Below are 12,931 nucleotides of genomic sequence, written 5' to 3' on the forward strand. Positions count from 1 at the left end.
TTTCACTAAGGTCAGTACAGTCGTTATCCTTCTCCCACGGTTGAAACAGCAAGGCCTCCTGGGATGCGATTGCTCCGTTGAAGGACTCACACGTCGTAAAAGTTTATGTAATAATCGACGGCGGCAGGAGCGAAGAGGAGGAGTGAGAGGGAGAACAAGTGACCGTTGTAAGGGGAGGGACAGACAGGGAGAGAGAAGGAGTGTGAGCAGAGAGAGTGAGAGGGAGAGAGAGAGAGGGAGAGAAAAAAAAACAGCTGATGGGAACCAAACCATCGAAAAGAAACAAAATGAAGAAGGTAGGAAAAATTCAAAATGACAGCTAAATGACATTGAAATGACAGCTTAGCGAGTCGCTCGTTCAGAGTTTGTGTCTCTGAGATAAAGTTAAGCGTGCTCGGTTATGCTTTCTCGTAAAAACAATTATTTCAAATCGTTTTCTGGAGTAGTACTGTGGCAGGGATACCGAAAGTGATGTTTTTTTGCTCAGATTTTTCATAGATAATTTTGAGGAGTAATGCACACAATTTGTGATTGGCAAATATTCAAAATCAAGTTGTTTTTTTTCCACAAACTTCCTTATACCAAGAGTGAAATGCTGAACAATGCATGTCTCTACATTTTTACTTTGTATATTACATTATACCTTTAAAAGGATTGTAGCTATCATATTGATTTACTAGTCAGACATTTCTATTGGGGAGCTGTGCATAATTACTTGATCTTGACACAGTATCAGTTTATTTAATACCGATTAAACAAATGATTACACTCTTTCACTACGGTTCATTGGTAACTGTTTGGTTCCTTGACAAGGGGGTCACTCCCATGGAGGGGAGTGGGGCGCCGCTAGCAGCGATGCTGGGGGGTGTAGCGAGCGCCGGGGCGGACGATGAAGATGAGGATGAGGAGGAGGAGGAGGGGGGGAGCGAGAAAGATCTTGACGGTCCGCTCTGCGCTCTGGTGCAGAACTGCAGCATGCTACACAACATCGTGGGCCCCGCCTGTATTTTCCTCAGACAGGGTTTCGCCCGGTCCCAGCTTGTACGTACACTCATTCCTTATGCAGACGGGTTTGTAGCACGCGCACACACACACACACACACACACACACACACACACACGCACACACACACACAGAGTGACCAGTCTTCAGAGATAGCTTTGTTTATTCAGGTTGTCGGTAAGACACAATGTCTTGCACACATCAAACTGGGCGGTCATCGACCTTTTTTTTTTTCTTTATCCGTTGACAGTAATGTGGTCATGTCCAGTCACCAAGTCCAGTCATCCTGTCCTCTCCATCACCTCCATTATGACACCATCATCTCCACCTTAACATCTTCAGCCATCTGATTGGAGGACACTGAAACATTCCCCACCAATAAGCCTATCCCCATGTGAGTTACTATTTACTGAAATGACTTTGACGTTCTTTCAAGACCATGTGGTGCTTTTGTGATCTTACGCTACACTTGAGACATTGTGCCATTGTCTGGAAGCCTTGCATTCAGCATGTTCAAAAGGACCCGATCGATTTAATAAGTATTTTAGAGGCGTTTAAGAGGATAGAATACCTCATTTGAACTCATCTGAGAAAGAATTCCAAATGGCTACGTGATTTGAGCAGTTCAAACTACGATCAGTAGGCTACAATGTTTAGTATGCTACAGCTCCACAAGCTGTCTGTTTAACTGAGCCCAATAAACCTCTAGAGGAATCTCCGTCTCTGGAGAAGTGAAAAGGCTGTCAGTAGGACGGAATGCTTTAGGGAGACAGGGTAAATGCTTTGGTAGTTCCTCAAGATTATAATTTAGATTCGTAATGCTCGCCACTCCCTCGGACGCTGTCGGACGACTACTTAGTCCAGATTGATGATGGTCGACAGCGGCTCTATGGGATGATGGCTCAGTTCAATATCGCTGTAATATCCTGTCTGTGACTCTCACCCTCTCTCATTCTAATTACTCTGTACCATTAAGACCATTTTTAGTGCCGGGGCACTAATAGCTCTCATGTTCTTGTATTATTGTAAATGATTCTTTGTACCTGCCCCACTTTGCAAACCACTTCTACAAAACAAAAAGAAGCAGTACATGGTCATCTGGGAATTTTTAATTTTTTATTAGTTTATGTATTAATGCTCTTACGTAATATTCATATGGCTTTGTCGTTTTCTAGTTGTTTTGTTCCTGGTGTTGTTACATTTGTTCTCTTGCATTTCCTGTTTTATTTTCCTACGGTTAACATCGTTCAGTTGTAGCATATAACTAGAGGTAATTGCAATTGTGTATCTGAATGACCTTAAACTACAACTATCTCACAGGATTACATTGATAACAAAAGGAAACATCTGGAATATAATCCTGCTGTAATCCCGCCCCACTTATTCTGTTAGAAAACTCTGTACAAGGATTCAAGTGGAGTTTCTGTGGTGCACCTGGATAACGCTTTTGCCTCACAGCACTAAAACTAAGAAGTTCATTGACAGTTTGAATTCCAGCTGTACCACTTTGGCTGACTGTGACCAGGGGTCTGAAGGAACATGACTGGTTGTGTTTCCACTGTTTGTGTGAGGGGGTAAGAGGCTGTGGTCAATGAGGACTTAGGCGTATATGTCGTTTTGGGTTATTGTTGAACAAACAGCGCTCTCCTCTAGTTCTGTTACATATCTTTGTTATACCGCTGAGCTTGTCGAGTGAAACGATGCAGTACCTTCAAACAGATGTGGGCTTCATTTACTTTAACCAAGTTAGAGAATTACATACAGAAATGCACTTACACAGAGAAAAAAATTTAACATCAAATCGTTTTTTCTGTAAGTCTAAATTATAGACATTCTTTGTAGAGGCTGTTGTAAGAATCAGGCTGTGTGTGGCACAGAGATGCACAGTGAGACATGCACTGTAGGGTTTCTATACAACTTCTACAAGATTACGACAGTAATCCTATTTTAATCTGACATCTTGTATTCTATAGAATACAATTTCTATAACATTATTGTAGTAATCTTACTGAATTCCCTATAGTAATAGGGATTTCAATAATATTATTTCTCAGCAATCCTACAATCAGTAGGTGATTTGTTTTTTTTGTTTTTTTTAACAGAGGGGATGGACCAATGGCCAAAGGGGTGGGGGTGGTGGTGGGGGGGTGGCCTAATGGTCACTGATACTACTCTTTAGAGTATATAGGGGGATGGCAGGTTAACAAGGGGGATGCATTTTGGTCATTTTGCTAACGAGAGGGATGGCATCCCCCCTCATCCCCCTACAAATCGCCTACTGCCTACAATGGTAAAGGCAAGGCAGATCAATTGATTGAACAGTTTATCCTGTAGTGAATTCTTAATAGAGGTTTATGATGTCATAATAGCAGACGCCTGGCCTGCCATTTGAAGAGTGGGCCCCTTGTTTTGAAAAGCCGATAACCATTGTCAAAATGTTTCCATGAGAACCATGGTGTGATCTCTTCACAATGTCTCACCTTTTGGGCATTTTGATGTTACAGATTTAAAAATAAAACATTGCTTTGGGTGAAACAGAGAGAGAGAGAGAGAGAGAGAGAGAGAGAGAGAATTAACATTAATTCAGACAGAAACATAGAGAGGGATCGAAGAACAACTGTTTCCAGGACGACAGTGTAAACAAGCATGAACACCAAATGAATATGGAAGCAAACTCAACTACTTCACTAATTTCACCCCCCCCCCCGCTCCCGCCCCCCCACACACACACCCCTCATTTTTTCCTTTTACCTCATATTGATACCCACATCTGCCTGATAATCCCAGAATCCATTTTGCATGACTATCAAAATGCTACTCATGCCCTTGTCTCTGAGAATTAGGCCAACTATCCTCTCTCTCTCTCTCTCTCTCTCTCTCTCTTTCTCTCTTTCTCTCCCCATCTCTCACTGCTCTCTCTCTTTCTCTTTCTCTCTCCATCTCTCACTGCTCTCTCTCTCTCTCTCTCTCTCTCTCTCTCTCACCGCTCTCTCTCTCTCTCATTGTCTTTCTCTCATGCAGTTAAGTGTTCAACATCACTCCTTTTTTTGCCCTTAACCCCCCCCCCCCTCCCCAAACATGCAACATGATGTTTTACTGTTTAATTTTTTGGTCTCTGTTTTGTCTGTCTCTTTCAGTCTGAATTATATTCGTTTTGTCTCACCCTGTTTTAAATCTGGTAAATCTATGACTGCATAAGGCTCAAAAAGGCAAGACATTCTAAAGCAATTCTATCCTTGTTGTCATCGCAAGAATTCTGAACGTCTGTGGTCTATGGTCTGTGATCTACGATTTATGGTCTGCAGTAGAAGCCTCTGCGTGCGTGTGTGTGTGTGCGTGTGTGTGTGAATGTGCGTGTGCGTGTGCGTGTGCTGTAGTAATTCTTATCACAGCATAATGGCATAATCGCTTTCTCCCCCATTACCCGTCCCTTCCTCCCATTTCAATCTCATCCGCATTTTGCATCATAAGACAGTAATATATAAAAAAAAGGCTTAACGTGTGGCTATGGATTCCTGGACAATCACTTTATGCATTTCTGACAGGGGCACTGACGGACGCTCATGTAAACAATACTCAGACAGAAAGCAAAGAGAAGTCTGAAACATTTGTAAAATTTGGTATTAATGTACCTGTTAGCATAATGGTCAGAATGAAATGAAACGTTCAAATTATTGATATTTGTTTGTATGTGTGTGTGTGTGTGTGTGTGTGTGGTGTGTGTGTGTGTCCTTAAAAGCACTCTTGGCCTTCTGTCCATCGAAATCTCTTGATCTCTGTTTGTTGCCTAGCAACTCAGAGCCTTGTAATCTGACTGTAGTTGTGACTTCTGAACCTCGCTGGATGCTCCATGCTGGCCAATCCACAGCCTAATCAGCCTAAATACCTTCACTGACAGACACGGCCAAAAAACTACACCCCGTCAATCGGATCACAGACTAAACCAGTTGGCTGTTTATAGCAGCTATGCTTACATAACACCCCCCCCCCCCCACACACACACACACAACTGTTTATTGTAATTTTTTTTCACGATGGGTGTTAAAGTTACGATATGTACATAAATCGGCTTTTCCGAGTAGTAGTCACTACGTCGACAACCTTTTTTAGCAGATGCAAATTTAAGCAAATATCCTCAGTTGACTTTTTGCGAGAAGATGTATAGAGCTGATTTATGGCTGATGACCATTCTGTCAAGCAGATTCAGAAAGGTTCCCACTGCAAGTTCAGTTCAAACAGAGCTTTAAGGGGATGCGAATGAAAAGGCTACGCCATGTTTTCACGAAAATGTCACATCACATAAATTTAAATGTTTACCTTGTTTTTACATCTTTCTGTCTACCACTCTACCACATATTAATTATGTATAGCTGAATGTCTAAAACATGCCTAATGTATATAATGTGCGTAAAATGTGTGTGTGTGTGTGTGTGTATTTGTGTATGTTTTTTGTGTAAATCCACTCACTGCCTGTGTGCGCGCACACGTGCGCGCGTGCATGTGTGTGTGCATATGTGTGTGTGTGCATGCATGTGTGTGTGTGTGCGCACGCACGTGTGTGTGTGTGTGTGCGTGTGTGGTATGTGTATGGGTTAATGTGTAAATCCACTCACTGTCTCTGTCTGTGTGTGTCTGTTTGTGTGTGTGTGTGTGTGTGTGTGTGTGTGTAAAACCTAAACAACTGCAGGACAGGGATCTACGCCCAGAGGAAATCGAAGGTACAGATCAGAGATGTTATTACACACGCGCTCTCTCATAATTAAACCCCCGTTCCTCAGCATCTCCTGTTTCACCTAAAAGCGTCCCAGATCAACCCCCTCTTCCCCTCTCTGTGATTTCGGTTGTTCTTACTTTATGCTTCACCCCAACTCCTTTCCAACCCACCTCCCCCTCCATTGTTCCCTCCTTCCATTTCAGAATAAAGTTACATCATGTCTGCCTGCTCACTGTTTTTGTAGACTGTGACCAATACAATGTCTTTCTGTGCTTCTGTTATGAAGGTTAAAATGGGATGCTACACCATTCTTTCTCTCTCTCTTTTTCTCTTTGCCTTTGTGTGTGTGTGTGTGTGTGTATGTGTGTGTAGAGCTGAAGGAGGCCTTTAAAGAGTTTGATAAAGATAAGGATGGATTCATTAGCTGTAAGGATCTGGGGGAATGTATGAGAACCATGGGATACATGCCCACAGAGATGGAGCTGATCGAACTCAGTCAGCAGATCTGTAAGCCCATCTAAACCTTTTCCACACTCCATACACACACTTTATGCCTGGCCTCAGATCAGTTTGTTTTTGGCTCAGTTTGTAGATCAAAACAAATTTTATGTCTTAGAACTGAAACATTTTGCAGATGATTTACAGCAGGAGCGTGGCTTAGTTTTAATCCCCAACTACAAACTAAGTTCATTCCATTCAGATTGCAGTGTTGAAACTGTCTTGTATCTATCATAGGTTTGGTACTAAACAGTGTCATACTTAGTTACTACTGTGAATATGCAGTGATTATTATCATCAATTTATCTTCTCATGGAAGACAAGAAAACCATGCATTACTCCTTGTTGTAATAGTATCTTTTGTCCCCTAGGCGGCGGCAGAGTGGACTTTGAGGACTTTGTGGATCTGATGGGCCCTAAGATGTTAGCAGAGACAGCAGATATGATCGGGGTGAAAGAACTGAGAGATGCTTTCAGAGAGGTTAGTATTCTGATGCACCAAAACAATACATAATCATTTAAACAGCTGCTCTTTTGAGTAAAATGACAAAATGTCAAAAATAAACTTCAAATCTTTGAAATGCTCCACTTATTGCCTGGGTTCAACAACTAACCCATTCATTGTACTCTCATCTCATCTCAACCTTTTTTTTTCCTGATCCTATTACGTTGCACATAAACCCACTCTGCGTCTCATTTCGCCTTGTCCTTCCGTCTGTGAACTTTCTTTGTCTGTGTTTCAACATCTCTTTCTCATTTACTGAGTCTCCACAACCACAGTTCTCACCAAAACTCCAACCATTTTTACCATCAGGCTCCAAGAGCCTTTCATACCTGCTGCAGTTTTTTTTAAGCACATTTCAAGTTTGTTCACAACTGGACTGCTTATGAACTCTTTCTACCTATTACCCCTCTCTGTGCCTCTTTTTCAATCTTTCTCTCTCTCTCTCTCTTTTTCTTTTCTCTTCTCTCTCTCTTTCTCTCTCTCTCTCTCTCTTTCTCTCTCCGTATCTCTCTCTCTCTCTCTCAGTTTGACTCTAACGGTGACGGACAGATCAGTCTGGCCGAGCTGAGGGAGGCGATGAAGAAGCTGATGGGGGAGCAGCTGAACCACAGAGAGATGGACGAGATCCTGCGAGACGTGGACCTCAACGGAGACGGCCTGGTGGACTTTGAGGGTAAGGAAAGTATGACTGAAATAGAGCTCAACGGAGACGGCCTGGTGGACTTTGAGGGTAAGGGGAAGAGGAAAGTATGACTGAAATAGAGCTGGACATGGAAAGGCTGAGGTTCAAGAGTAACAAGTACAGCAGCACAGACGTATCATAAATGCATTATATGTATTAATGAAACAGAACAGATAAATGACATAATTCAGTTCACAGACTGTAAAGGTCTTGGATGTTAAGCTGCAGGTGTGTGTACGCATGTGTTTGTGTGTGTGTGTGTGTGTGTGTATGCATGTGTGTGTGTGTGTGTGTGCATATGTGTGTGTGCATATGTGTGTGTGTATGTGTGTCTGTGTTTGAGGCACAATTCATGGTGGATTAAAAAAGGAATATTCATAAATACCTTACATTACTACATCGCTGTTAATGTAATTGCAGCAAAAAGCCTGAAATCCTCGAAATGATCGCTATTTTTATCATGTCCTCATACTCTATACTGTTTTATTGTGATTGTTAACTGTGCTAGAGATTACCAAAAACACACTTTTTTATGAATTTGCATTGCATTGAACATCCAGTTTGCGTAATGAACCGTGGACAAACAGTAATGCCCCGTACCTAGAACCTCAACAAAATTTTAATCTACCACTGAATGAACGGAAATTCAATCTACAATTGTATGCCTGTGCTGTCAGAAAATTCCTGTACAATTTACAACGCATCTTTGCAGTGCATAAATTGACAGACGCGCAGTCACGCAAACTTTCTTTGTCTTCTTTTACTGTTCACTGCACTTTTTTCTTTGTTTGTTTGTTTGTTTGTTTGTTTCATAGAGTTTGTGCGTATGATGTCACGCTGAGCTCCATTAAAACCTGACAAGAACGAGACAGACTAGAAAACCATCTGAACGACCAGCAGCTTGCTTCGTGAATTTAGAGGTAGAGAATGAACAGAGGAACACATCACTTTATCACTTCATGTGTCACACTGTATTTTGCGAACCTTTCTCTTGTTTCTCTCTTTTAGATGTTTTGAGATCCAGTATGAAACCACCATAAAGCCCTGTAAATACACCCTATGTTTTAGGATTGTACAATTTTATACTTTTTAATTGTATTGAAGATACCTTTGAGTGGCTAATGTGGTAATTTTTAATTGATGTATTTTTTTTTTGTCTTACCACAGTGAGACTGAATATGTGTTAATGTAAATCATGTAAATTTCATCCTTCATAAAATGAACCTTTACTAAATCATGTATGTTGACTTCATATGAAAGCAGTACAAAAGGGTGGGTCCAACATTTAATAAACAAGATTTTCCTGCTGAACTGAACTTGTGTTTCTATGACTGACTTCTACAATTACAATTATTTGGCAGAAAAACAAAAAAAACAAGCAAACAAAAAAACCAATAACCAATAGTCATAAGGCCTGTGTTAAAGAGAGATCATATTATGTCCAGAGTGTTTAACTGTGATGTTTGCGGTTACTACACTGTAATGGCATAAACTACATGTTAGTCAGAGGCTGTTTATCAGTCCTCCGTGTTGAGTCTGGATCTTATGAGCTTGTTTCTCAGCTGGTCTGATATTCTAAATCTGTGTTCTTAATGTTTATACAAGAAAAACTGCAGATAGTAATTTTAAAAGTAAATGCAGTATATGCCAGAAGGGGAAGAGACAGGGCATTGTGACCACTGAGTAACACAGAAAAGGGGACTTTCGTTTCTGATAAACCATCAGCTTTTTTATTATCTATATTCAGTGAAGAAACATGACAATAGTGATATAAGACCTATTTACTGAAAAAAAAAAAAACAGAGAGAAAGGAAACTTGGAGAAACAATGTAATGCAAATAGGAGGTCATTATATTTGATGCTTACAAGGAATATGATTTGATTAATAATCAGTCAGTCTGTACTTTTGCAAATATTTCAAAGAGAAAATGACCTTTCCAATAAAAAGAGGAAGAAATTAAAAAACTCAAACTGTATTTAAACATACATTAGAATTTCATTTAAAATTTATGAAGTGATTACAGTTTCAAAACAGCAGATTCTCATTGTTCTCAGAATTACATAACCAAAGGGAACCACTGTTAAAAGTAAATGTACGTTTAACAAAAAAAATAAAATAAAACCAAGACAAAGGCAAGACTAATGTCTTAAAACATTGACGTAAAATAAAGAAATCAACAGATAGGGAGGGAAAAAGCATGGACTGAAAAGACTAATGCAATTATGACTGAACATAATACTTGTAATGATACATACCATACTCGTAATGAGCCTAAATGTCACTCATGTACAACTGCATAAAGTCTTTTCATCGGTCCCATCCGCTCTGTTCATGACACATTGCAAAAAACTCTACAGTGTCGGAATATTGGCTTTTGTTTTCACGCTTCATGGAAAATTTCAAATCTTGGGTTGAATTTTAAGACGTAAATCATCTTAAAGGCTTTTAACTACCTGTACAGTATGAATATTACAGCATTTGTCTGACATGCTTTACTTAACCATATTTTTGTCACAATAAGCTTATGTACAAAAAAACTCATGGAACTTCTCCTCTTCCTATGACACATCAATGATATGAACGCAGATACAAATATTGGGCGTCCTTATTACATAAGTAGTCTTAGAGCGTTTGTTGGCTAAAGATTAAAATTGGTCCTGCTGGCAGATTTGGTCTTTGTAAAATTACCTCTAGAAGCAGACCAAGATAATGACGTGAAGAAAAGCCAAGAGCCTCCTTCTTTCCAACATCTCTCAGTGTTAATATTATACATTGTAACTGTGTTGAGAATGCGATGTTTATTGCATGTGGTTTCATGCAGTGTGAATTCTCTTCCATGATGCTTACAGTTACAGTGAGGCTAGATGGGAAAGAGAAACGGAAGTAACAGTATGTAGTCTCACTTCAGTCCATGTAAATATTTGATGAGATGTATATGGTTTAGTGAGCCTCATTGAAAAGTTGTGTGGTTTCCTAAAAAAAAAGAGAGGCTGTTCGTCATTATAACTGTCCACTTAAATCAACGGGAGGAGGAGGCAAAATTATATGCCTTCTGTAAACTCTCAAGAGCCTGTTTCTCAGTGATTGAAGACCAGTCACTAGGCAAATCAGCTGGTTTGGCATTTATCACTTTGGCATATTCCTCCTGATATTTCACAAAGAGATATTTCCAATAGTGTGAAGCCTTGGTGTTGGTGTCAGGCTGAATTCTCCAGTCTCCGTAATATTTCTGGTAATCCTTATATGGATGATGTATTCCATTTGTTTGGAACTTTTTTTCACTGGCAACAAGTGTGGAGCATATCTCTGTACATAGTCTGCCTGCTTCATCTGTAAATCCTCCAAATCCTGTTGGTCTGTGCATTGCAGTGAAGTGCACTGTGTGATTTGTTCCGTCCGCTTCACACGGTGCCTTGCAGAATGGACACTGCGCTTTGCATCTAAACACACGATCAAAAAGCATCTCCACAGGTCGTAGAGGAAGGCCGTCTAACGTGCTCCTGATGTTCCGATCCTGATCTCTCTGGAGCTCTGTAATGAGCTGAGTCTTCATGTCTTCTATCGATCTCATGAGATGCTTGGAAAAAGCCTTTGTTTTCACACTGGCAGATCTCAGGAGGGTTGTGTTGTTGGGAATGACTAGCACTGGAGACAGCTCTCCTTGGAAATTCTGAATAAATGTACAATTATCCAGATGGTTTACACCTCCCTCAACTTCGCTTCCTTCATTCATTGCTTTCTCCACAGCTTCTTCTATCTTCTGTATGATGACTTTCAAATACCTCAGGGCTATCTTTGATAAGCTTTGCCCTTTATTTGAAAAATGTTTTACCACATGATGGTTGACTGTCTCGTACACAAAATTTTCATGATCGTCAATGTACTTGCGAATGGCCTCAAAATCCTCAGTGAGAAGCTGCCTGAGGATGGAAAAACCAAAAGAAGATCTGCTTCGGAAATCAATGATTTCATGTTTGGAGAATATTACATCAACAATGCTGACTCCAAGTGCTTTGTTTATGTAGTCTCTCACAGCTGGTGCTACGCAGAGATAGGTAAATTCTTCTGCCTTTTTCTCGGAAATGTCTCTTTTGTAGAAAAGATCCTTGAAATCTGCAAGGTACTGTGGTTTGTGTTTCTCCAAGCTCTGAAGAGGATCATGGTCACAGATGAAACGATCGCGCATTTTCTTGAATTCCCTGATCGCATAGCCGCAGATGTACATCTTCAGGGAGGTTGCAAATTCAGAGCTGATTTGCTGACGTTTATGTTTCTCCAAGGCCTCATCTATAATTTCAAGCAGTTCTCTTGTGTAAGCACTCTGATAGTCTGTCTTTGAAGCCAGCTTTTTTTCAACAAACTGCTTGCAATTCAGGATAATTTTGTCTGCCATGCTCTGCATCTCTGTCCTTAATGAATTACTGGTCTCCTGAGAGGGTCTTGATTTCTTAAAAAGATCTAAGAAATGTCTTTTGACATCAAGGTCCACCTTAAACTCACCTTTTCCGCAGTCCTCTAGACTGGTTGTTTTCTCCAAGATCTCATGCCCTGAGCTTCCCCCTTGATCTAAATTGGACCGCAGTGCAGTTCTAACATCTAAAGCCACATTTTGCTTTTCTGGACCTGAAAAGGAGAGCTCCTTCATAGCACTGTCCCACATTTCTTCGAATTTATCCTCCAGTTCCTGATCATTCAAAGGATTTTGGACTTCAAGATTGACCAGCAACTGAGATATCTTCTCCTCTGTTACTCCGTCATTGCTCCTCTCAATGTTGTGTTTGTTCAATGTGTGCTTTTTGACACCTACTGCTGCCTCAAGCGTCTTTGCTATGGATTTCTCTGTCTCCGTTTTACAATTTTCTGCATTTCTGACGAAGTTTGCCTTACACACTTCCAAAAGATTTGCATTTACATTGGGTCTTTGGAAATAGTTTGAGATTTCATTCAGGAAAGTCTTGGCTGCTTTATTTATCTCATTAAAAGCTTGCTTTTTCAGTTGGTTCAAGAGGGCATCCAAATCTGATTCCTGAAGAGGTGATAACGTAGTTTTGTCAAAGTTGGACACAGTATTTTCTGCTTCAGTTAACCAGCCACACATGTGTTTCTGGAAAGCCCATTCCCAGCCATTGAAGTCCAAGCACAGCTTTGAGTAGGCCTCATCCACAAGGCAGTTGCGGAAACTGAGGATGAAGTTCTCATATTTCAGTGCTTGCCAGAGACTCTTCATCCACGTACAGAAGTCTGTGATTGTCTGAGCAGGACCTTTACATTTTAATGTCTCAATTATATTCCTCTTGAGTTTGCTCACAGTTTCACAGTAATTCACACTGGCTGGTGTTATTGGTGGTCCACCACAGTCAGGATCTGGGAAATACCAGTTGTCTTCCTCAGGATTATACTCTGCTATGTCTGTGAATTTCACAGTGCCATCCCTTTTTTCTACACTGCTAGCAACCGCTGTCATCTCGTTTAGCTGTTGCAAAAGATGGTTCCTGGACTGAATCATCTGTTCGTGGGTGGCCGTGTTG

General features: G+C 40.6%; 1 protein-coding gene across 1 annotated transcript; it reads left to right on the forward strand.

Moving 5' to 3' along the window:
* The first annotated feature begins 257 nt into the window (after nucleotides 1-257).
* On the forward strand, nucleotides 258-8,243 carry cabp2a (calcium binding protein 2a). Its single transcript, XM_030788127.1, has 7 exons — nucleotides 258-296; nucleotides 814-1,041; nucleotides 5,691-5,721; nucleotides 6,090-6,224; nucleotides 6,587-6,696; nucleotides 7,246-7,393; nucleotides 8,218-8,243. The coding sequence occupies exons 1-7, from the start codon at nucleotides 258-260 to the stop codon at nucleotides 8,241-8,243; spliced, it is 717 nt and encodes a 238-aa protein (XP_030643987.1).
* Nucleotides 8,244-12,931: the final 4,688 nt, after the last annotated feature.

The sequence above is a fragment of the Chanos chanos genome, chromosome 11, assembly GCF_902362185.1.
Source record: "Chanos chanos chromosome 11, fChaCha1.1, whole genome shotgun sequence".
Classification (NCBI taxonomy): Eukaryota; Metazoa; Chordata; class Actinopteri; order Gonorynchiformes; family Chanidae; genus Chanos; species Chanos chanos.